The 24,455-nt window shown below is 50.4% G+C and overlaps 1 protein-coding gene across 2 annotated transcripts in view; it reads left to right on the top strand.

Moving 5' to 3' along the window:
* Nucleotides 1-19,822: 19,822 nt before the first annotated feature.
* SLC35C1 (solute carrier family 35 member C1) overlaps nucleotides 19,823-24,455 on the top strand; it is a 7,879-nt gene continuing 3,246 nt past the window's right edge. Inside the window, exons 1-2 of one of the 2 annotated variants that reach the window (XM_057365360.1) lie at nucleotides 19,823-20,454; nucleotides 22,212-22,763. In XM_057365360.1, coding sequence (XP_057221343.1) covers nucleotides 19,911-20,454; nucleotides 22,212-22,763 — 1,096 coding nt within the window. In that variant the 5' untranslated portion in view covers nucleotides 19,823-19,910. Of the gene's footprint in view, nucleotides 20,455-22,211; nucleotides 24,395-24,455 lie in introns of those variants that run through there. The other variant, XM_057365369.1, reaches the window with a different exon arrangement.

Below are 24,455 nucleotides of genomic sequence, written 5' to 3'. Positions count from 1 at the left end.
TACATGTAGATTTTAATCAGAATTGAGATGTATTTGTTTAATTAGCACCACTGTAACACAGGCTAGGATGGAAAAGCTCCACCGGGGAGTCAGGTTAATGTAGAGCTGGRCACTGGGCACCCCAGGAGAGCAGGCTGCATCCAAAGAACCTGCTACATGGGGACAGCTTGATCACTCCTGCATGAAGAGCCTGAAGAGGCTTTCGAATGTGACACTAGCAGGGCAGTCGTCCTTGGCTTTCACAGAAGGTGCTTTAGCCTGAGGAAGAAAAGCTAGGGGCCATCKCAGCAATCTGCAATCCCAGCCCAAGTGTGGCAGGCAACAGTGGTTCTTCACCAAAGCAGCATATGTCACTCAGCTAAATGAGGCTTGAAAAAATGACCAAACAAACCCAAAGAGAAAGAAACAACATGTCTTCAGAATATTCTGCTTTCTCAGCTGGTGTCTGGAACATTTTGTCTCTGCCTGAAGACACCCCAGCCAAACCTGGAGTGAGCGGGAAGGGGTGAGTGCCAGCTGGCACTTGCCAACCCAAACACCAGGACACTCTCTAGAGTAAAACCAGGAGCTGCCTCAGCTCCATCTGAAGAGGCAGGGTCATCCAGCTGGGGTTGCAACATGCTCCCAGTCACTCTGTGGTGGCACTGACAGCCCAGCTATGCAGTTGCACGTGTCAACCATACCAACAGCAAAGAGACATGAAGATACCATAAAAAATCTGCAGATGTCTGCATGTAAATATTTGCCATACCAGGTGTTTCCAGATCACTCAGAGAAAGAAATTGGGCATCTGCTCAGACCTGCTGGCAGAGCAGTGACATTCTGGGGCCTGGGCGTGGGCACAACTACTGAGGGACGCCAATGGCAAAGAGCTGGTGAGGGGCACTGATGGTAAGGAACAAAGCCAAGGCTGGGGAGAATGAGAGACACAGCCCCGTGTGAAGGGGAAAGCCAGTGCAGAAGGATGTGAGATCACCAGTGGACAAGGTGAATGGTAAGCACCCAGCTTACAGGTGCCTGCTGGCTGTGGAATAAGAACTGTGTCCTCCTCTGGCCATTTTCAGGGAGCAGCAAGGAGACAGTGACTTTCCCTGGCCAGCTGTGARGGAAAACTTGGATTACTGCAGGTGTCTCTTTCAGTACAGGGCTGAGGATTTTAAATAATGAAGCACGATACGCCTGTGAGCTCAGTGATGGATAGAGAGTGGCATTAAATGGGACTTGGTGCCTGYCTTTATCTTGTCTTTAGACATCACAGAGTGGGTGACATAAATGCAGAGCACTGAGGCCACAGGAGCTGCTGCCTTTGCTGGCCTGGAGGCAGGTARTGCCAACAGCAGAGTGCAGAAGGGGCTGGGGACAATGCAGACCCCACAGCCCTCTTTGCTTCATGATGCTCTGGAAACTCCCTTCTGAAATTAAATGTGTTTGGAGGTCCTGTAACCCTGGCTTACTAAAAATTTTTCTTATGGACATGYAGAAGCCATAGAAAATTCAAAAGAATTGGAGGAAGCAAAGGTCAAATCACTGATTTTTTTTATGTGAGGTACTCAATCTTATCACACAGAGCTAAAAGAGGTGCCCTCTGCCGTTTATGTCCCTGTGGCCCTCTTCCTCCGGTGCTGGCAGCCTTGATGGCTCACCGTGTCTGGGGCTGCAGCTCCTCCTTCCCAAGCAGCACTTCACGGGGAGCCCAGCATGGGAGAGGGTGGWTGGACAATCCCCAGTGTCACCCTGAATGCCCAGCCCTCATGCTGGCCCTGCAGAGCTTATCTCGGGGGCTGCCATCCCGCTCACACCTGGGCTGCCATGCTGCCTCTCGCAGTGCCCCTCTGGGGCTGGGACAGGTTTGCCCACTGCCAGGCACCAKTGCCCTTCTGCCTTCATCTCCTGGAACCTGCAGGGCACACCTCAGCCAGCCCAAAACAGGGGCTGCTGAAACAAAGCCCTGAGGAAAGGAGCAGCAAATGCCACATGGGGACAGACCAGGGACCAGAGCAAGCACAGACATCCCTGACTGCATCCCAATGCCTCACCTGCTGCCCTGGCGTTGGGATGGAGCCCTGCACTGCAGGATGGGCAGCTCCCAGGCACCACAGTGGGCTGGCCACAGGCAGGAGGCTGCAGGCAGGCTCTGGCACTGGCAGGGACAGGCACACACGCGAGGCTGGGCTCGGCTGCGGCAGATTGATAGGTGTCTGGCRGAAAACATCCTACTGATAGGCCGAGAACAAAACGCAAACAGGGAGAAATGACAGCTGTTCCTGTAGCTTTTCCATCATCTCTGCCGATAGCAGCCGCAGCGCCTGCAGCTCCGCGATTGATGCATCTCCGGCGACTCCGGGACCGCGGATGCCACAATCAGGGAGGATAAAAGAATTGCTGCTGGAACCCAGAGGAGACTTGRGATCCTTATCAGGAACAAAAAGGACATCAATCTGGTGCCATCCTGTCGGATGCAGCCACACAGTCAGCAGCCAGCCCAGCGAGGCTGGCAAGGCACATCCATCGCTGCGAGCCCCCTCCCTCCCAGGGTGGCTCTGTGACAGCCAGGCAGCAGCGGGCAGCAGCCCCGAGACCCAGCCACCGCTTGGCCAAGAAAAGCCTTGGCAGGAGAGATGTGGTAAACAGAGCAGGAGATGAGCCTCCTCACAGTCCCAGCTGGCCCTGGAGGGATTCACCCTCTGGCCTCATGCAGCCTGTGAGCCCCAGCCGGAGCTGAGGTGCCTCCCAGCTGCCCCCTGCTATCGAACCCTTCAGAGTCCTGGTGYCCTCCGTGCATGGAGCAGTGAGCACCAACTCCTCCACAATGCACAAAGCTGGCATTTCTCTCTCAGGTCTAGCTTCTGGGTGTGCTAAGGCACAGAGCACACCAGTTGATTGAAAAGCACCCAGGTGCTTGTGTAAACTGGTCTCCGGGGAATTCCAGCCAAATCCTGCCRCAGGAAGCCCGGATGCTGCACCTCTGATCTGTGTGAGGGGCCTGGTACTCCAGGGTCCTCACCTTGGGGACACGGTGGGCTGCCACCCATTACTGGTGCCTCTCCTGATGCAACCTGGCTGGTGCTGCCGCCAGCTTCTTCTGAAGCTGCTTTATAACCRTACTTTCAAACATGCAAAGATTAAAGAGAGCCTCATGGGACAGTCTGTCACCTGGGCACARCCAGGACCTGGGCTGGCACAGATGCCTCTGTCATAGGTGGCCAGAGCAGSTGGGCTGGTGAATCTGGAGTTGACCAGAGGATGGAGGCTGCCAGCACTGACTCTGAGGCTGCTTTCCTCAGCATCCATGTCTCCTGCTGATATCTTCCATCCTCAGAGCCAGATGTGGAGCTTCCTCACTCTCTGGTGTGCCAGGACAGGGCTGAGAGGACCAAGGCTGCATTCAGGACTGCACTCATCCCCATCAGCTATTGTCCTCCACCCCAAAGGAATGTGTAACTCTGGGGAGCACCATCCCCATAAAGCCAGGGAGAGTTTGTTGGCATCACTGTGCAAAGAGCTACTGCCCTAATGCACCTGTGACAGCTTTTGGTACAAGCACAGCTATTTCCTGATGTCCACTCCCTGTCTGATGGAGGAAGTAGGACAGCACATTGGCAGCCTAATCTGAGCTGCTCCCCAGCCTGCAGGCTGGCTCAGCGACCGTGGGATGTCATGGCACRGAGGTGTTCTGGGATATGCAGATAMACCAAACCTCTTCTTTAAACTTTCCTGGTGGTGGTGATCAGTAGCAAAATCAAAATATTTGGGTAAAAAAGAGGCAAAAAGAGKCTGTGATTTTTAGCAGCAGAGGTGTTTTGTTTGGCTCTGTGCACACAGACACACTGCCCTCACATGTGCAGCCTCAGGGGAGCTGCACTGATCGAGTTAAGTGTGGCAAAACCTTGCTACGGCGCAGAGCAAGGACTAATGCTGTGTACAGGGTTCTGCTCAGTGTGGAAACGAAGCCGAGCAAGAGTTTTCAACATCTTGGGAAAATTGCATTGTGGCCATTTGAATCTCCAGTGCTACTGCCCTCTGGAGAAGGCTGGAGATACTTCTCYCTCTTCTGGAGTGTTTGTAACATTTGCATGAGCACTTCAGCTGATACAGGGCTACCGGGGAGCTGAGCTCCGGAGGAGGAAGGGATTTTGGGACAGGCTTGGAGTGCTGCAGCCCACACCTGGCCACGCTGGGCAAGATGCAGTGGTGAAGGAAGGTAGCAGGAGATACTTGGAAAAATATGAGGATTTGCAGACAAGGTTTTGAGACTCACAGAGAGCTGGAGAGCTGTAAAGGGTAACCCCATTGCTGTGCCTTTCTCAGGACTTGCTGTTTCCTCTGCAAGCCCAGCTCCTGATGACAGGCGCATGTTTTTCTCTCTTTCCCACCTCGCTTCACTTTTAAATAAGCTTCTATCCCTCACTGCTTGGAGGAACACTTTGAAAACCTGACCCCAATGCACCCTAAAAGCTCAGAAAGCAGGAAGTAAATAAAAAGAGCATTTTCTCTTCTAACTTAAAAAATCACATTTAAGAACAAAGCCCAGCAATCTCCTAACCCTTCTTGCCCTGATTCAGGAGAAATTCTTTTTCCTCTTTCCTTTCAAGGCTAGTGCCTCTGGGRGATTTGAAGTTGTGGTGCCACTGTAGAAGAAACCAGTGTGGCCTGTGTGCCCCTTCCTGAGGATGTTCAGTTTTTCCAGAGGCTGGTTAATGTTGTCACCTGCCAGCCAGCACTTAGCGGCTGTGGGTGACCACAGTACTGCTCTCACTGACACCCTTTCCTGATGCAGAGCTTCACCACGAGCATGATTGCAGCCACAGAAGCTGTTTTTGTGCTGAAAGCCTTGCCACCCTTCTCTGGCCAGGTGTTTGTCTAATGCAAAGTGTGAACTATAGTCTGGCCAGGAGTTAATACGCTCACCAAGAGCTCTCTGGTGGCCAGCAGGTCCCTGTCCTAGTCCCAGATGCCTGTCCTGGGCACACGGGCATCTCTGGCAGAGAGGGCATCCAACCCTCAGAGCATCCATGGATGAAGGTGTCCTCTGTATGTGCCCCCYACTTCTGCTCATGAGCTGTGAACGSTGGCAGGAGATGTGGAGCTGGGAGCAGGCTGTGATGCACTGGCAGGTAATTGCTAAAGCAAGCAGGGCTGCATTAATTGAGATGACGGCAGCCAGCAATGTGCTCTCCATTAGGCTTGGCTCTGCAGCAGCCTGTGGGGAAGCAGAAAAGGCAGGGGAAYGGGGGACACAGTCTGCTTAGCTACAGTGATGCTTCAGGCGAGGTACTGCAAGGGGGCAGCAGGGAAACCYGTGTCCCCCTGGGTGCCCTGAGCATGGTGAGCTGCCCCTCTGCTGCTCGCTGTGGCTCCACACCCTGCTGCCGTGGGCTGTGACATACCCAGCCCTGGAGCTGGCTTTGCTGATGTGCACCGGGGGATCCCTGCCCGGTGGACAGTCCTGCCAAAGAGATGCAAGAAGCTGACGCAGCCGCAGGGTGGGAGGCGAGCAGCCATCTGTGACAGGCATGTGCATGCCCAGCAGGGAAGGGCGGGGGATCTGCAGCCCCCCTTTTCGCCCCCTCTCCTCCCACCTGCTCCAGAATCGTGCTCGGAGGCACCGCAGGCCCTGGGGGGACGCTGCAGCACCCTGTCCCCAAACGACTCRTTGACGCACAGGGAAATATTACTCAGGCAACACGTGAGAGTGGGAGAAGAGGGAGGCGATGCGGGCCAGGAGCAAGGGGTGTAAGCACAACTGAGTGGGAAGCCCAGAGCTGTCAAAGCAGAAATTTGGCCTCTCAGAGCTCRGGAGTGGCTGCAGACGTGGGTGGCTGGAGGCACAGCAGGATAGAGGGGCACAGCACAGCCAGATGTGGTCCAGGTCCTGCTGCCTGTGCCCCCAGGGCTTGCCTGGAGCCACCCTGCCAAGCTGCCAAGGGGATGCTTTGGGTTAGCCTGGGGTTAGATCATAGGGTTCACAGCACAGTCCAAGGCTTTTCTGCCACTGGGGAGGAATTGGGAGCTGTGGCCACAGGAGCTTCTGCTGCAAAATGAATGGGAAGGAAACACGTTATTTGCTGTGGTTTGTCTGCAGCAGCAATGAGATGAGCACGGCTGCCAGGGGTGCCCAGAAGGCGGGCAGCAGCCAGTGACCATCTGTGCCATCCTCCCTGCCCTGTGTCATGGGCTGGGCTGCTCTGGACATGGATRCTCCTGAAGGAAGTGTGTCCCATCCACCCACCACTGCACAGGGAAGGCTGTCATCATGATGAGGGACCCTGCCCTGTAGGGGGACAAGAAAACAGATGGAGCTGCCCAATGCTGTATGCTGCAGACATCAAAGCCACCCTAATCACAGGTGTTCCTTTCAGCTTGGCCACAATGTTGCCCAGTGAGCTGTAGGGGAATGGTTCAGTCAAGGGCTTTAGGAGRAATGGTTCAAAAGAACAGCCAGTGTCACTGATGTGGGATGTGAAGGCCAAAGGTGAGGACAGAACCCCTCCACTGTATAAGGAAGGGGCTCACAGGCACTGCATGGCCCAGAGACGCTCYTTCAGAGGCTGCCTCTTCCACACCCACCGCACAGAGCATGAGGAGGGGCACCAAACACCTGCAGGAGCATAAACATCTCCTCTGGCYCTGACTGCCATGGACCCCAAAGGCAGAACCTCACTGCATCCCATAGAGGGGCAGCTGGCAGTGAGAAGGGAGGAGCTGGATGCAGCTGTTATGGCAACAGAAGTTCTCAAGATAGGGAAGGGAAAAGGCACTCTTTAAAGCATGTTTCCATGGCAACAAGCATCTTCAAAGGCCTCTATAAAAAACAGAAATTAGGAAAAAAAAAGAAAAGGTTTGCTTAGAGGTGGGGACTTCAGTGAAATGAGCTGCCTCAGGTGCTTTGAGASTTAAATGAAGAGCCTGAGATTTCCTGGAGGGGATAGGGCCAGACCTACAAGGCGAAGAGAGTGGGGGGAGGGGAGGCAGGCAGAGTTTTGCAGCACAGAGTTTTGCAGCCTCCTTCTTYGCCCACATTTGCTGGTTCTTTGGTAGGTGGGCCTTTGCTCCATACGATGGCCAARTCTGGCAAAGATGGCAGGAAACAAATAACCTGGAGGAAGCTGAGGGGCAAAGAAATGCCAGAGTTCTTGCTCTGGCTCTTCCAGCCTTGCTCTCCCTACCAAAGGAAGAACAGGTTCACAACATCCCTGCTGCAAAGGCTTGTGGACTCGGCACCTCCCAGGGATGGGAGATTGCAGATGGTGAGCTCTGGATCAACRCTGCAGCAGGGAGCATGCAGAGTGACTGCCTGCTGAGGATGGGGATGTGGCAGCATGGACATGGCTGATGTGACAGCAAAGGGCCAGCTGTCCATGTGGGAGAAGCAGTGACAGCCTGCTCTGTGTGGGCATGGCATGGCATGGCATGGCATGGCATGGCATGGCATCGCATGAAGCCAATGTGGTCAGGCACCAGGTACATCCTGCTCAATTCTAAACTCATTTTGTGCCGTTTGTGCTCTGGTGTTACAGCGACACTACAAGGATGGACCAAAAGGCTTTTCTTTCTTCTTCGCACACACCCCTTYACTAGAGAAATAGCAGACTTTCCTGGAAGGGCACAAGCTCCTGACAAAAGTTGTAGTTGGTCTTGGCCCTGGCTGCATTGTGTGCTGGTGGTGTGGGTCACGTGAACTGGGTGCTGCAGCAAATGCTTTCAGAAGGGGGCTTCAGCCTGCTTTGTTTTTTTCTTTCCCCCTTCTCTTCAGAGGCAAATTTGCCCCAGCTTTCTCCATTGTGTGACCACAAGTCTTGGGTTCACTTTCCTCATTCTGTGGGTTGCTGCCTGATCTGCAGCAGGGRCTGGCAGGGCTGAGACACCTGGCACACAGCTCTTCAAGCACAAATGGGTGCCCACGGGCTGCCTTCAGAGCCAGGAAGCTCATTAATCGGTGTTGAACCTCAGCCCTTTTCTCTGCTTTTACCACTGCATTCACACACCCATTACCAGGGGCTCCAAGCACCGCTATGGTTTTCCCACCCTAAAAACAAAGCCTCCTTTTGTTTGCTCAGCACTGGTGAGCGCTGACTTTTCATTACTTTGGGATGGGGGCCAGAGGGGTGGTGGGTAGCAGAAGTGCCCCGATGCGGAACAGGTCTTGGCTGGAGGAGCTTTTTGAGATTGTGGAAAACCGTGGGGGCTCCAAATCATTAACAGCTGCTCAATAAAACAGGTGCAAAGGCACATCCCAGATGGCCTATGCTTCCTGGATTTCTTCAGTGTAGGATGCACTCAATTTTAGCTGGTATAAATTAATCTGTGGTCATTCTTCAAAGAAAAGAGCTTGCAATTAAAAGGAGGAACAACAGTTKTCAGAGTCCTGGACCTTCAACTGTCACTGGTTTTCTATCAGAGCACTCCTTTTATTGACTTCCCTGAAAGGAGATCGACCACTCTACAGTGCCTGGCTCCACATCAGAAGATTGTCCAGCCCCTTCTCTGCAGAAATCTGGACTTCCATGCTTTATTTTAACAAWGCTGCTTAGCTTGATGACTAACCAACTCTACACTCAAATGATCCTGATGCAGAATGATGCTCCTAATCCTGACAGTAGGCCCTTGGGAAACTGGAGAACAAACACTTTTCCAAACACATGCTCTACAATCACATACACCCACTCCTTTCTGCCTGATGCAATCGCCCTGCACATTCTCTGGTCTCCACTTTTACTAATGGATTTTGAGATGAAACCTGAAGAGTTCTTTGAGTGGCTTTTTTGTTTAATTGTCTGCCACAGCACAATATTGCTGGCAAGTGGCTCAGGAGAGTTTGCCCTCACACCGTGTAACAGTCTAGAGGTATATCGAAATGTACAGTAATAAAACAGAAGTGCATTAAAGGGCTTCCTTCGAGTGTATGAGTGAGGGAGGATCTACACAACCAAAAAGGTGCAGCTTTAAGGGCTCTCTGAGCTGGCTGGACACGGCAGGGCTGCATGGCAGAGCTTTGTCCTTGCTTGGAAGAGGCGGCAGCAGGGGAGCGACCCAGAGCACGGCACTGACTGCCCAGGAGTTTGCTGTGCTGCTGCGAGGGCAGGAGGCACCACAGCTGCTCTCCAGCTGCTGTTAACGATTACAGCTCCCAGGAATAAATGCTCTGGGACTGGCAGTGACCGTGAGATGATTCCCCTTCAGTCTTTGGTACTTGTTTTTCCCTAGCCTGTCTGCCCCAGCTGGCAGAGAACCCTGGGCATCAGAGAGAGCTGGAGTGGGGCAGAAGTTATGTGAGTGCTTGCGTTCAGTGAGCTCTTGGGAATGATCTTTATACCCTTTTTATACCCTTTGATGAATAAGTGGAAGCAAGGAAAGGGTGCCTGGTGAGAGAAGGAGCTTTTCTTATCAGAAAGAATGTCTATATAGTTAAAAAAAAAACAAGCCAACAATAACAAAGAAACAAAAACCTTTTGGTTCTTACTATATGGACCCACACAGAACAGGGCAGCAGGGAGGCAATACCACAAGATGAGCTTCTGTCATCAGCACAAAGGCGGCTGCAAGGAGCTCTGCAGCTCCTGGGTTCTGTTACGGTAGCCAACAGCTCCTCTGTGAGGCGTAAACCGGCCCTTCTATGCTTTAATCCATGGAATAATTTTCAGGCAGRAACTCGCTGTGCACTGGAGCATTGTCAGCAGCCCTCTTGCTGCTCATATCCTGCATGCTTGACACACACAGAAAGATAAAAAGGATTGTTTTGGTTTCACCACAGCAGGAGCTCTGAGCCACCTTCCTGGCCCCATGCCCAGGCTGAGCTTGCTTCTCAGCCTCACAGAGGCTTCTCCCTCTCAGTTGCATTCACCTATCGAATTACAGAAGACGCTGAGTTGGAAGGGATCCACAAGGATCATCAAGTCCAACTCCTGGTCCTGCACAGAATCATCCCCAGACGTCACACCATGTGCCCAAATGGATTGTTCAAAACCCTCTTGAACTCTGTCAGRTTTGTTGCTGTGACCTTTTCCCTGGAGAGCCTGTTCCAGGGCACARCCACCCTCTGGGTGAAGAACATTTTCCYAATACCCAACCTAAACTTCCCCTGACACAASAAGGGGGCTCCTTTCCCCACTTCTTCCCATTTGTTCATGAGTACTGGACTCATTTGGATCCTTCAATCTTCTTTTTAATACTCTGTGTGTGAGAATGTTCACCATCATGTCAGGAACTAGAGGTTAAAAAGCACAAATACCATGAAAATTCCCCTGTGCAGCCAGCTGGAATGGCAGGGGAGGAGGCAGCTAAAGAGACCTTTGCTGTCAGCTTCCACTCTGCCCTGGATTCCTCTGAGCTGGAATTTTTCTTGACTTTGGGTAGCRCATCTTCAGTACCAAGACCCCAAACTACAGGGATGCTGAGGATTTTGACTCACTAACTTTGGAAGATACAGCTCCCATCTGATCCTCCATGTCCCATGCCAGCTCCTGTCCCCCCTCAATTGCTCACAGCTCCTTCAAGTGCAACAGAACTGGGTTCTGGTTTTAAGCATCCACTCCTGCTTTTACAGTGTGGTTTTTATGCTATCCATATTCATTTAATAATAGCCAATGCTCAGTGTATTCCCAGGCAAGCTTGACCTAAATTCCACAGCAAGGTTTATCCTGCAGCTTGAACTGAAGTGGATGAGAGAGTCTGCAGTGGCTGGAGRAAAGAAAACAAACCTTGAAAGGGAGAAACTTGGATTGAATTAAATCTGAATCAAATCACAGCCATCTCCTCTGTGTTTCTTTAATTGGAAGTTCAAATTCAGTTTATTGTTCCCAGCTCCACCATTTTTAGTTTTCAATGTGCTGCAGGATTTGCAATCTCAAATGGCTGTAATTGTTGTGCAGGGAAGTTTTGACTGTTGTGGCTGCTAGAAATTGGGCAAGGGCTGTGGTGTAGTTTGGATGATGGTTTACTAGATTTTAGAGTTAGCCCCGGGCAGAAAGTTACTGCCTCTGTGAGGCATTGCTGGTTTGTTCTTTCATCAGCTGTGGAAGGTATTCACTGGGCTGATTTATTCTGTGCTACTGCAGTGACACTCCAGCATAAAGGGCGTAGAGGCAGCTTCAATAAACTCTGTTCTCGGGGAACAAGAAAATAGTCAGGGCTTAATAATGATGAGATAAACAGGTCTTACTCCTGTGCCTTTAACCACCRTAACCCCAGGAGGGTTAGAGCAATGATATGCTTAATCCTGGCCTGCTTGGCCAACTCTTAACTTAGTCAGCTCCCTGGAGGAGGAACAAAGCTGCTCACGTATGTACAGCTCTAAGCCATTGGCTGTGCTCCAGAAAACGGTCCTCTCTACTGCTGGAGAAGGATGCTCACCAAAGCTTTGCATGTGCTCATTCAAACACAACCCCTGAAAAAATTAATGCTCAACAGATCCCACCTGAAATGTGCAGAGAAAGGAAAATGACACTTTWCCCTGGAGAGCGGCACAGGCACACTGCTGGCTTCAGGTGTGGGCAGGAGCCAGTGCTGGGAGTTTTCTGTTAATGCCTTGCTCCTGAAGAAGCTCAGGCTCTGGCACCCTCTTCAGCAAGGCCTTGGGTCCATTTCCACCATCTCAGGCAGCTCAGCAGTGCTAGAAGAGACTGTGAACAGAGCTGGATGGAGTAGGATGAGGTGGGAGATGCCTCAGCTGGCCCTCCCAAAAACACATCAGAACAAACCAAGCACCTGAGGGAGCCAGGCAGGAGTTTTCAGAGCCCCGTTAGGGGCAGACTCTGCCCACTTGGACAGAAAAGCAGATGCCACACCAGATCCACCTCTTACCTGAAAAGCCAACTTCAGCCCAACTGCAGAGAATGAAGCCAGGACAAAACAGAAGCAGAGTCACCCTTTGGTTTCTCTACCTGATCTAGCCTTAAAAACTCAATTTGAAGGTGGCATTAGGGAAGTAAGACATCATTTATCAGTAGTGACAGATACAATCTATAAATTAGCATGCTCAGCCTGGGAGCCAGGAGGCAGAGATATCTATCACTTCCTCCCTGGCAGGCTGATACAGGCACACAAATTTGGCCAGTTCCCCAGAGCATCTTCCAGTCTCTGGCAGATCCGAGGACCCAGAAGTGCCTGGGGAGGCAGGGAGGAAAATTACGTAGGAGAGACCTGGAGAAGAATGGAGCTCCTGACTCCATCCCACCCTGTCCTCTGGGACAAGAGGACCCCCAGAGAAATGGGGTTCACATCTCAGTCCAAAGGCACAGTATATTTTTTAATGCACTGTCAAGGCATCCAAAACAGGGTGAGTTGCAAAATGGTTGCAGTCCATTAGGGCAAAGCTGGCTATTTTAAGATATTTCTAYGTAGTTTGCCTCCAAAAGAAAGGAYAATCTATGGAAATGATATTTTCTTTTTATGTATATGAACTATTGTCTCCGTRCTCATTAAATCTAAGGTCTTAGCCCAGTCCTGCGAGGTGCTGGGTGACTTTTGGTAATGCCTGGCATGACTTTGCTGTAAAAGACACACCAACAAGGACATTCACAATATTGTCACGAGGAGCTTGTCTCACTGAATCCCTTTTCTCCATAAAACCAGGGAAGCTGCCCCAAATGCATGAAATGGGTTCATCTGGATGCCCCAGCATGGCCTCACTCCCACCTCAGGTAGCTGGGATTCTGAATCAGCCAGTCCCTGCAGGGAGGAATAGCTGTCAGGGTGGCTGAGGGGACACTCCCTCAGATCCACATGGAAACTAAATGATTAGGGGGCTCAGATGGTGCAGCCAGGAAAGCTGTTAAAGGCCTCGTAAATAAGAACCCATGCAGACAGCAGGTACTGTGGGGCTTTATAGGCCTATAAAACACCCTGAGCTGCCACGAAGGCTGGAAGGGATGGGTAGGGAATCTAATTTCACAGGATTTAAAGCAGGTGAGAGAGATATAAATGTGTGTTTTTAATAGTAATTAATGCTGCCATTCAGAAGCACTTAAGCACTAGGTTCAGAGAATTTCCAAGGCCTTGCCTCATAAATCACAGCCCACTACCTGCCTGCCCTGCTCCTAGGGAGGTGGGTAGCTGCTCCCTCACCTGACCTGGCCATGGCAGTGGGGCCATTTCCAGATCCAGGAGGAGAGCTCAGCATCACTGCTCCCGAGCCATGGCAAGCAGACCCATCCCTAACCATCCCTACAAACTGGGGAACACCCTGGGATGGTGTCCACCTTCCCTCAAGGTTATCCCCTCTGCTTCAGAGCCAGAGGGACAAAGCAGCAACTTCCTCGCACCTAGCTTGCTATTTTGCTGCAGGCTGCTGGTTTTCACCCTGCCCYGTTGAGTCATTTCTGCTGCTCAGGCAGTAAGGACCCAGCCACCTCCTGCCTGGCACGAGTGGAAAGCAGAGGCTGCCACAGCCCACGGAGATGAGGTAGATAGTGGGAGATGAGCGGGAAACATACAGGAACTGGGCAATGTATTTAATCCATGATGCTTTGTGTCATACTGTGATTTCTAATCTGTCACCCGAGCCTTTAAGACCTGATTCCATCCTGTTCTTGGGTGATGGCAGAGGCCAGCATGGGCAGCTGGAGATGTGCCCCATGCCTTACCAACCCCACACATCCCAGAAAGCGGTGGCAGAGCTCGCAGCCCTTGCWGCGTGGTGTGCACCCACTCCTGCCTCCCGCGGCTGCGGGCGGGCAGCAAAGCGGGACAGCGAGACCCGGGCCCCCCTCCAGCCCAGCCCAGCCCAGCCTCTCCCCAGTCCTGCCCACCKGCGTCCCAGTCCAGCCTCAGGCTTGTCCCACCCTGGCCTGGGAAGGCTCCAACCGCGAGCCAGCCCTGCCCTCTAGTGTCACTTCTGCCACAGCCACACCTTGTAATCCAGACTATTCCCGCAGCACCGGGGAACCGGTGTTCAATTAGGGGCGACTGTTTCAGGCAGACCTTGATTTTCACACCAGGGAAGCAGGAAAGGAGAASGACGCAAACTCAGAGATTTGTCAGATGATGATGATGCATTTTGGGGTGGAAAGAACTTGCCACGACCTTCACCTCCAGTCTCTGCCCATGGTCAAAGCAGGTACCCACTTTTCCACAGTCCAGACAAAATCCTGAGGAAGCTGGGACGAGATAAGACATCCAGAAGACACCTTCATTAACTATTTCTTATGCACTTCCACTTAGGTGCAGTGAGACTATCCAGGCTGAGGATCCAGCATGCCCCAGATGCAGAGAGAGTTTGAGAAGAGGCCAAGTTTATTAGCTGATGGGACACCTGCWCTGCTTCCAGAAACAGCTCAGGTCTGCAAAGCCCAGGGCTGCTCTGATGTGGTGGAGCCCTTACAGAGGTCCTGTTGGACTCCACTGCCTCTCCATAGAGCTGAGTCAGTGTGACTGCTCCAGGGACCTGGCACCAGACGTGCAGAGATGGAAGAGCCCAGGCAGTGCTGGTTTTGATCCAGCTTCAAAGCTAGTTTGGATCCAGCTGGGAGCTAGCCCCTTCTGGGCTGAGCTCCAGCAGATTCTGTATGAGTGCYCCTTGTTCGAAGGTTCAGGAAGGTGTCTGAGCTGGGTGCAGCTGGATCCAAGCACTTTCCAGCTAGTGTCACCAGGCTGCTGAGGACAGCATGTGGGGGAGGAACCAAAGCATCTTTGTGCCAGCAAAGCTAACAGAGAATCACAGCTAAAAAAATCCACCTAGACCAAAATGGTTGTGATTCCGCAGTGGCACCAGGCCTCCTCTGCACTGGGCTCTCCTGGTATTCTGTGTTTTGCCACACTGAGACTGCAGCAACTTCCATTATCCTGCACAATGGAGAAGCAGTGCAGCACAACCCTGACAAGGCCATTCCTCCTACAAACTGGGGCAGTCTGGAAAAAAGCTGTATTGTAACAGGTAACACCAGTGCTACAAACAGGTGTTGCTTGAGGACAATACTGAGAGATTACACAAYTCTCTCCCCAGATTCATGTTTACTACTCTAGCAGAGAGAGATGTGATTCAGCTATTCTGATCTGATAAATCAATCTTAGATTTTGCATTGGCCTTCTCCTGTCCTACCTTGACTTGTATGCTCCATACTTTATAAATGTCAGCATCAAGGATGTTTGTACTAACTGGAAATTGAATACCTATACTTGTAAAGAACAATGAATTCTTAAATACACTGGAATGACCTCACTGCTGAGCAGATTTCTTCCCATGTCCCATTCTAGGTAGTAGAATGAATCCTTTTTCTAACCCCAAAGGCCCCTTCCTAAAGACCCAGAAACAAAACTGACAATGTTTTCTGCTGCTTGGCTTGCTCCTCTACATCACTTACAAAGGGCCTGTCCCTACAGTCGAACACACCGGTCAATATGTCCAGGTGTCTTGTGTGGTCAGGAAATGCAACCTGTGCTGTCTAACCCCGGGTTTGATGTACACCCCAAAGCCTATTGCTGTTTTATCAGCCATCCTGCTGRCTAGCAGCTGATTTGCATGCTTTCAAGTAGGTCACCTAATTCTAGTGGGGAGAGCTCTCCCCTTGGAAGAGCAGCATCTTTCAAGTTGAAAATGTTTTCTGCTCACATAGGAAAGAAATAAGATGCAGGAGTGCATGTATGTGTGTGTGCACRCCAGCAGCAGGCAGGGTATCARGCACGCTARACACCAGCAGCAGCACAAACACCTCACAAGACATGGGAGCAAGGACACTACCAGCCAGATTTCCCCACATGAAAAACCTGTCAAAGCTGCTTATTTTCCAGTCTCAGACCTCCACTGATGATAATTGTTTATTTTGTAAGCACTCGGGGAACATGAATCAGCAYGCTCCTAAACCAGGAATAATCCTGTGCTGGCCCTTCACAATATGTGCTACCATGTTAACACACAACCAGGCAGCAGGGCAGGRAAATATTGAGGTCTCATCTGCATATGGAAGTGAATCTTTGCTGCTKTACCATAATAAACATGTTCTGTAAGGAAGTTAAAATTATTTATCTTCTCCAAAAACAAGGCTAAAAGGTAACTTCATCTGCCCATAATCGATTGCTTGTAAAAAAACCAGCAAAGCTGTAACAAGATCCAGAGGTTGAAAACATGAACCAGGCAATGCCAAGCATGAAAAGGAGTGTGAATTATTTAGTGGGAATAGAATAACATCACATCAGAATAACACTGCTAGTACCCTATTAAATTCAGTCTCTGGAAGTGTTTTTAATCAAAGTCGATTTTTTTCCATAGAAGATCAGCTTTAATTCAAGTAAGAGTTAATTCATGGAAGCCTAAGACTGATGTGCAGGACGCCAGGCTACACTGTCTAAACAGCTTCAATTAGCATTATAACTTATTTATTACTACCTTTACTCTRAAATTTCTAAATAATCTACAACTTTAAACCACCTTCTCCCCAAAGCAAAGCATCCTTGTGATGCATGTAGGCAGGCACAGCTATGGCAGAGTAATTCTGCTGGTCAGTTTTTGCAACTAGGAAAGCTTTTATTCAAAGCACTTGTCAAAACCATTGCCATGCTGTAGACAATCTCTGCCTAGGGAGATTGACCAGCACAACTATCACAGAGCTACCTGATTATTCGAGAACAAATCACTTTTATTTTGGAATACACTGTCAGCACTGGGAGTTATATTGGCAGAGCTGAGAGAGTTATTCTGGTCGATTCTCCCATGCAGACGTGCCATACATGTGTGATAGGGTTGTAGAATAATCCCCCAGGAGAAGCAATGAGGATTTTATTGATTGGGATATTTCAAGCTTCTGCAGGCCAAAGCAATCTTCTGTGCACTGAATGAGTGGACAAGATGGAACTGAGGACTGGGTTTTTTGCCTTCTCCAACTCCTGTGTTTAGTTTAGAGAAGGCACTTTGAACAACACTAGTAAGTGGCAGAAAGGGGAAAAAATATTTATATCTGGCTCTGATTCTGCCAGAGGCACTGCCCTTTTTGCAACATTAGTGATAGGAGAGGTCATTTCCTTGAAATTCCAAGGAATATGGCCATATTCTGTCACCAAATATGTCATGCTGAAGCCACGGGTACACGTAACAGGCCATGAGGACCCATGGAACCAACCGAGTGCCCTATATCTGGGCTGTTTGCTTTCTTTTTTTTATCCTGACTGACACCATTTATGAGAGGAGTGCTGGGCCAGGCACTGGAAGGAAGTGGATGGGAAGAAACACAAGATATGAAGTAATAAGTAAGTGCTAGCTGCACTTCTAGCACCAGGATTAACATGTGGCTGAGCTGCAGGGAACACTGGCTGGTCATTTCAATAGCAGCTTTCCCTGCCTTAATGCCAGCCACTCTGTGGAGTCAAATTCTCTGCTGTTTCCATGGCAGGAGCTGCAGGCTTGGATAGCTAGGAATGTCACATCCCATGTGAGCTTGGGCAAGCACCCTGCATGGGGTGGCTCTCCTGGCTGTGCAGGCGGAGCGGGCAGGTGGGCAARGTGAGCAGGCAAAACTCGCTTGAGGCTGCAAGGGCTCTACCAGGCAGCTCTCACAAGGTGCAGGGGTGAGAGATGGTGCTCAATGTGCAACCCTGAACCCTCCATCATCCTGCAGAGCACCTGGATAGTCCAAAGCAAAAACACACCAGCACCAGCTTCCCTTGCCCAGAGGGAACATGAGTACTATCAGCACCCAGATGCTATTTAGAAGGCAAGGGTTGTGAGGAAAGGCAGCATCATTCACTAAACCAACTAATGCAGCTGGGAGAACAAAAAAGTCAAGTGTGACTCCAGAGATTTGAGAAAAGCATGTTATGCCTGCAATATTTTCCAGCCRCATCAACTGGTCTAATTAAGTACATCACATTTCTCCCTACAACCTCTACTATGTTTTTGTCCTTCCCAGCTGTAAGAGCAGAAAAGACTGCTCTGGGGGCAATTAACACTGCTGGCTTTGCCTCCAAAATCCTCTTAATTATGCCCTGTGCAAATTGCGGGGCCTCAGGACATTGCAGACCAGACACTTCACCGCAATCTCAGCTGAAATAGGGACTGGGTGTCATACTAACCAATGTTTGACAGTGCTCACTGCTGCCTCCCTCACTGCTGTCACATGGAATCTGGCATAAACTTTAATTTATTTCATCCTGTTCAGCAGTTTGAATTCTCAACATGTCAGAGTTTGGTATTGAAAGGCTTCTTTATTATAAAGCACCATTAAGAGAAGGTGAGATGTTTTGGCATGTGAGTAGGGCAGATGGGTCTTTTATACCCAGAAAGATGATGTGGGACTGTGGAATAACTTCTTTAGCATGAGAATGTGTGCAGTTTATCCTAATAACCCGGCTACTTTGAAAGCAGTTAGCCCCTCTATTGCTTACAATGTAGTGGGGTAACGCACAGGTCAGCACGGGCTGCACCTCAGTACTGGAGAGGTTAATGGTGTTAGSAGAGACATTCTCCAGGCTGGATATTGAAATTATTGATGCAGGAATGGGAGCTAGGCAACCAACCCTTGCCTTTGCTGTCATTGCTTGCACATGTCTACTTCGTTTAGGTAATGTTAGGAAGGTTTTATTTGCCTCCACAAAAATGTGAACCTGTTTTCTGTAGAGAAGGTTTAGGCAGCAGAACACACTGTGCTTTTGAAAGGATGTGGAAAAAATCCATGCTTGCAAACCAGWGCATGTGCAACACCCAGATCCCACGTGCTCCAACCAGCACACAGAGGATGCTGGCACAAGCCAGCAGAGTGGCATTGTTTCTGACACAAGCACCACTACCAGTCCCCTCCTGTCACCCACTGCCCGGGGGGATATGGTGCCAGTCACCACTGAGTGTGGCAGCCCTTCCCTAGCTCGCAGTCCCACAGCAAGACCATCCCTCCTGGCTGTGGAGGGTGCCCAAGGACTGTTCTCAGCTGACTGTTKCTCACTCAACTGCCCCAGTTGCTGTCTGCCTGYTGTCCCAAAATAGGTTCTTTCACCCAGTGTGCAAGATGCCAATCCACACACAGAGTTGAGGTATTTTATTTATTTACACTTCGGCACAGAAAAGGATACTGGATGGCAAATCCASAAGGCCAGCATGATTACTACTACTATTCTTTTCACTATTCACACATTTTAGCAAAGGCTTGTTTGCCACACAACAAAGGTAATTCATTGGCTACAAGTTACTTTTTTAAAAAATTAATTTGCATTCTATCTCCTATCAATGTATTATTTTCTCACATCTCATGGTAATTAGTCCGCATGCACAGTCTTTCTCTTCTTTTTGGTTGGTGGGCCTCCTGAGTTGGTGATCCATGAGTCAGTGATTGTAATCTCCTCCTACTGGAATTATCCTTCACCCAGTTGGAGCTGGTGTCATCACACTTGTTGAGCTGCCTTTATTAGTTTCTTCTTACCCTCGGGTTCCTGCTACATGTCCCTGTGGCTTTTAAATTCTACATTCTTTGTGTGACGTCAGCTTCCCCCYAAACTTTGCTGACATCCTTCTAGGTCTGAAATCACCGAAACATGTCGAGACCTAAACCTTAATAAGGCGATTCTGCCGACAAGCAATTTGTCTTTCTYACACTCGGACATCACTTAGAGCTTGCTTGTTCGCTGCTCTCTGTTCCATGGATTAAATCTCCTTTCTAGTCGATTAGGCTTCAAAGTATACAAAATTCAAATATCAAAGAACATCCTTTTTTAGGAATTGTTTTTATAAATGTCGTATTTTGCAACAAGCGCGCTCCCCCAGCCACGCAGCCCCGGGGCGGAGCGGGCGCCGGGGGCCCGGCCGGGCCCTCCCCCGACATGGCGCCTGGCCGGGGCGGCGCCGAGCGGCGCCCGCGGGGCGTGAATAGAGAAAGGGCGGCGGGCGGAGCCGCGGCGCTCCGGGACGAGCGGGGCCGGCGGCGCAGGCGGGTGAGCGGGGCCGGCGGCGGGAAGGCGGCGGAGGCCGGTGGCCGTGGCTGGCGGCCCGGCCCGCCATGAGCAGAGCGCAGCTGACGCGGACGCGGATCCTGCGGATGGCGCTGGGTGGCGGCGGCGCTGACCCGCTGCTGCCGGCSGAGGGCGGCGGGGACCGGCGGGCGCCCTTCCTCCTGCGAGCGCTGCGCATCGCCGTGGTGGTCTGCCTCTACTGGTTCACCTCCATCGCCATGGTCTTCCTCAACAAGTACCTGCTGGACAGCCCCTCGTTGCGCCTCGACGCCCCTCTGTTCGTCACCTTCTTCCAGTGCGCCCTGACGGCCGCCCTGTGCCTGGGCCTCAGCCTGGGGGCGGCCTGCGGGTCCCCCTGCGCCGGCCTGCCCCCTCTCCGCCTGGACCCCAAGGTGTCCCGCAGCGTCCTGCCCCTCTCTGCCGTCTTCATCGGCATGGTCACCTCCAACAATCTCTGCCTCAAGCACGTCGGCGTGGCCTTCTACAATGTGGGGCGCTCCCTCACCACCGTCTTCAACGTGCTGCTCTCCTACCTCCTCCTCAAGCAGACCACCTCCCTCTATGCCCTCCTGGCCTGCGGAGTCATCATAGGTGAGGGGGGGCAGGAAGGGCTGCACCCATCCTACAGCCAGCGCCAGAGAGACCGTGGTGGGGTGTCTTTGCCTTGGGAGGTCATCTCCACCTGCATGGCAGCTCCCTGGTGAGGTGGGGTAGCTCAGGGCTCATGCCTTGCTCTGCCGCTAGCAACCAAAATTGCACGTCTGGAGGATGTAGGTAATATGTTAAGAGAAGAAATTCCTCTCATTTGACCACAGTTCCCTTTTTCCTTTGAGTCCTAAAACCTATCTACCCTCTAGTGAGGTTTAACTTGCCTGACCTTTTTTCTTCTTCCCCCTGTATAGGCCATAAAACAGCAGGTGGTTTTCTCTCCCTGTCCCCAAGTCCTTGTTGATTATTAACTTTGGTTACAATAACATTTATGTCAGCACCGCTCTGACCGTACAATAGAGCAAACCAATTGGTTCTTACAATAGGCTGAATGCATGTGTAAACGGTTAGCTGATCACGCCAGGCATGAAACACCACCAGAAGATCTGGTTGTGTGGTTAGGATGTAGGGCAAGGCATTGACTGGCTTAACAGGAGCACTCACAAGTCTTCCATTCCAAAGGCAAAGTAATGCCAAAAGCTACCTTCCACTGGAGGGCCATTTAGATGCCAAGAATGATGAAATGTTGATTTCAGTCTGGTTCTGGGTGTGCATATGTTCACTTTAGTGTTAGACAAGTGGATGGAATCAAATGAAAATAAGAGAATCTCATCTCCATAGAAGAGGTGAATAGGAACAGAACCTACTGTGTTTTCTACCCAAGGGATGCAAGTGATTGCCTTCAGCTAATCTTTTGTTCAGGCATTGTCCAGGAGTGTGGTGCCTGGCAGCCTTACAGGGTTTCTCTAAGACTCTGTCCTCCTAGCTCCATCTCCTTTTGCCTTGRGAGCATTGCCTGTGTGCTTATAGCACAGCTGAGCATCCTCTGTGGCATGGCACAAAGCCCTTCCTTGTCTATGTTGAACTCCTTTGTATCTGGGCTTAGTTTAAAGCATATTAGGTGCTTTTCAGGCAACTTCCCAGACAACCTCCRACAAGAAGTAGCTAATGAAAACATGGTGCAGTGCTCCTTCAGCTCCCTTTTATGTTTTGCTGTTTTGCTTGTGAGCTGGAGGGGGAGAAGTCTCCCTCTTTGCCCTGGAGACGCAAAGCCTGTAGGTCCTGTTTTGGAAGCAGTTAAAGAGTGCTTTGCCCATCAACATGTTGAAGATACTGCAGTATCTGCCTTGTGATTTTTTTTTTTTTTTTATCATGCTTAATATTACATCCATATTTTTACTTCTTCATCTTTCCATCTTCTTCTCTGACCTATCTTTTCCTTTCTGTTAACATCAGAGCAAAGTCTCTAATGTAGGGTTTTTTTCAAACTTTGAAGACCATTTTTTCTACCTGTGTGTCAGTTTGCAGCCTTTTCAATTAAAAAAAAATATGGTCTCATGAAAATTACCTATATGCAAAGACAGCAGGAATAGTACTTTCTGAACTCGTGCTGCCTGCTCAGTGTAGGAAATAGTCTTCTGAGATTGAATTACCTGCGCACTAAATGTCCTGCATTCCCAAAATAAATCTTCCCAGGACATTAGTCATGATATTTTGTGGGTCCACTTAACACAAACGGGAAGCCCTTAAGCCTGTCTCAGGTTATTGTTGTTCAATATAAAGTAAATTATGAATTTTTGACTRTACATTTTGAGCGTTTCCGTAGTTGTTCAGATTATGCCTGATTTGTTTGATTGCAGGTGGCTTCTGGCTGGGTGTTGACCAGGAAGGAGCAGAGGGCACTCTGTCATGGACAGGTATATTCTTCGGGATCTTAGCAAGCCTTTGTGTCTCTCTCAATGCCATCTACACCAAGAAAGTGCTGCCTGTGGTGGATGGTAGCATCTGGCGCCTGACCTTCTACAACAACATCAATGCTTGTGTCCTGTTCTTCCCCCTCATGATGCTGCTGGGCGAGTTCCGCACCCTCTACCACTTTGACAAGCTGGGGAGTCCCACTTTTTGGGGCATGATGACCCTGGGAGGAGTGTTTGGCTTTGCCATTGGGTATGTGACTGGACTTCAGATTAAGTTCACTAGCCCACTCACCCACAACGTGTCTGGGACAGCCAAGGCCTGTGCCCAAACAGTGCTGGCTGTTATCTACTTTGAGGAGACAAAGAGCTTCTTGTGGTGGACRAGTAACTTGATGGTTCTGGGGGGCTCCTTTGCCTACACATGGGTGAAAGGACTGGAGATGAGAAAGGTGCAAGAGGATCCAAATGTGAAAAGCGGCGAAAGAAATGAGACTGGTGTGTAGGCGGTTCCTGCACCTCCATTTCTGTGCCTGGGGGGGATAACCTTTGGTGCTCCTTTCCTCCTGGGGAGAAGAAGAGCAAGGACCAGGACAAAAATGCACCTGCAAAGTGCGTGGGGAACTGTGTCAGGAACCAAAGCCAAAGACCTGACTGGATCATGTTTTATCTCACCCCGTATGAGAGTTGGGGAGAGCATGTGTTGTAGAAATCAATGGGGTTTTTTTGTGATTRTTTTTTAAAATGGATGTTGCTATTGACCTAATCTGGGAAATTTGCATTTCTTGAGGGGGTGGGCTCATATCATACAAAGACTGGGATGGGAGCTTTGTGTGGTTAGGGATCTAGAATTAACTGAATGAGTGMAATCTGAAGTTACAAAATCCTGAACCTCCAGGTAAGGAGGAGGCAAGTAGCCAGACTGTTTGGGTTAGACTCGAGTAAACTATTATGCTGTGTAAGGTTTTTGCAACAGCAGTTCTTCCTGTTGCTCCATTCAGTGCAGAGGATGAMAATTCTCTTCCTTCTGGCTATGTGCAAGTCTAAGCAATACCAGTGCCTCCAAAAYGCCTTTCCAAAGAGTCAGCATCACATCCTTCTGAGTTTTTTTCTTTTGTTGCTCTACATCTGGTTTCTCAGTTTGAGGAAGCACACTAAGACTCAGGAATTAAACTTCTCATTCTCTCTGCACTGTCCAGTGAGGGAGAGCATGCTCCCTCAGTGGCCTTTCTAGTGGARGAGTGAATTTGGCCTCTGTGTCCCTCTCTGACAGGCAGAATTGGAAAAGTGACTTTAAAACGCTTGCTGCTGTAGGGTGGGGATCTCAGTTCACCGGGTTTGCAACATTTCTCTTTACCCTCTTTGTAGGGAGTAAGTTTGTATTGAATATGGATACCTGTTCCCTTGTTTCAGGGGACTTGTTCCATGTTTACTTTGTAGCTCCTCTAGCGCTTGTAGTTTGCCTTTTGTCTCGTTCCTTTTAAGCACTCCCAGGGTCAGCTCAGTGRATCCTTCAATGCGATGAGTTTTGCTCAACTGCATCGATCCCTTTGCTTGGAACTTGCTGCTGAGCAGTTGTGCAGAAATCTCTGCCTCCTTCCCCCGCCCCCATCTGGCCCAATGCAATAGTCTGTGCTGCGATTTCTGATCCCCGGGGTCCGCAGTTACAGCTTGCTACAGGATGTGATGTTCCACCAGCTTTCTGAATCCCTGGCCCTTTTTAAGGTAAGGTTACTCTGATAGTGATTGTGGGTACCTCCATGCCAYTGCTTCATTCCCTGCCCCATGGATGCTACATGATGTACCATGCCCCGTGAGTGATGTCTGGCCCCACCTACAAAGAGCGCTCCATTTCTGCCCAGAATATGTTCCTGTTGAATTTGGGAGGTGGAAGGGGCTACTGCTCCAGATTTCATGAGCACAGGTGCCTTTTCGATGCAGGCAGCCATTTGCGGTTCTTAAACATTTTTGGGGGGTGGGTTTTTTGTTTTTTAATGGAAAGGAAGGTTTTCAACGTTGACGTCTAAGGCCAACCCTGCTGACAAAATCCGGGTGTCGCTCTCTGGCTCCCGCGCGGGGTGGCAGCGACATTTCCGGGGCGGTTTCGGGCGGCGACAGTTCCGGCCGTGGCCGCTGGGGGGCAGCACAGCGCCCCGGCTCTCCGCGCGCCGCCCGCCCCGCCGCGCTGAT

This window comes from Malurus melanocephalus, unplaced genomic scaffold, assembly GCF_030028575.1.
Source record: "Malurus melanocephalus ecotype Western Australia unplaced genomic scaffold, MMel_1.1 scaffold_2, whole genome shotgun sequence".
Taxonomy (NCBI): domain Eukaryota; kingdom Metazoa; phylum Chordata; class Aves; order Passeriformes; family Maluridae; genus Malurus; species Malurus melanocephalus.
This window is presented reverse-complemented; position numbering and strand designations above follow the sequence as displayed.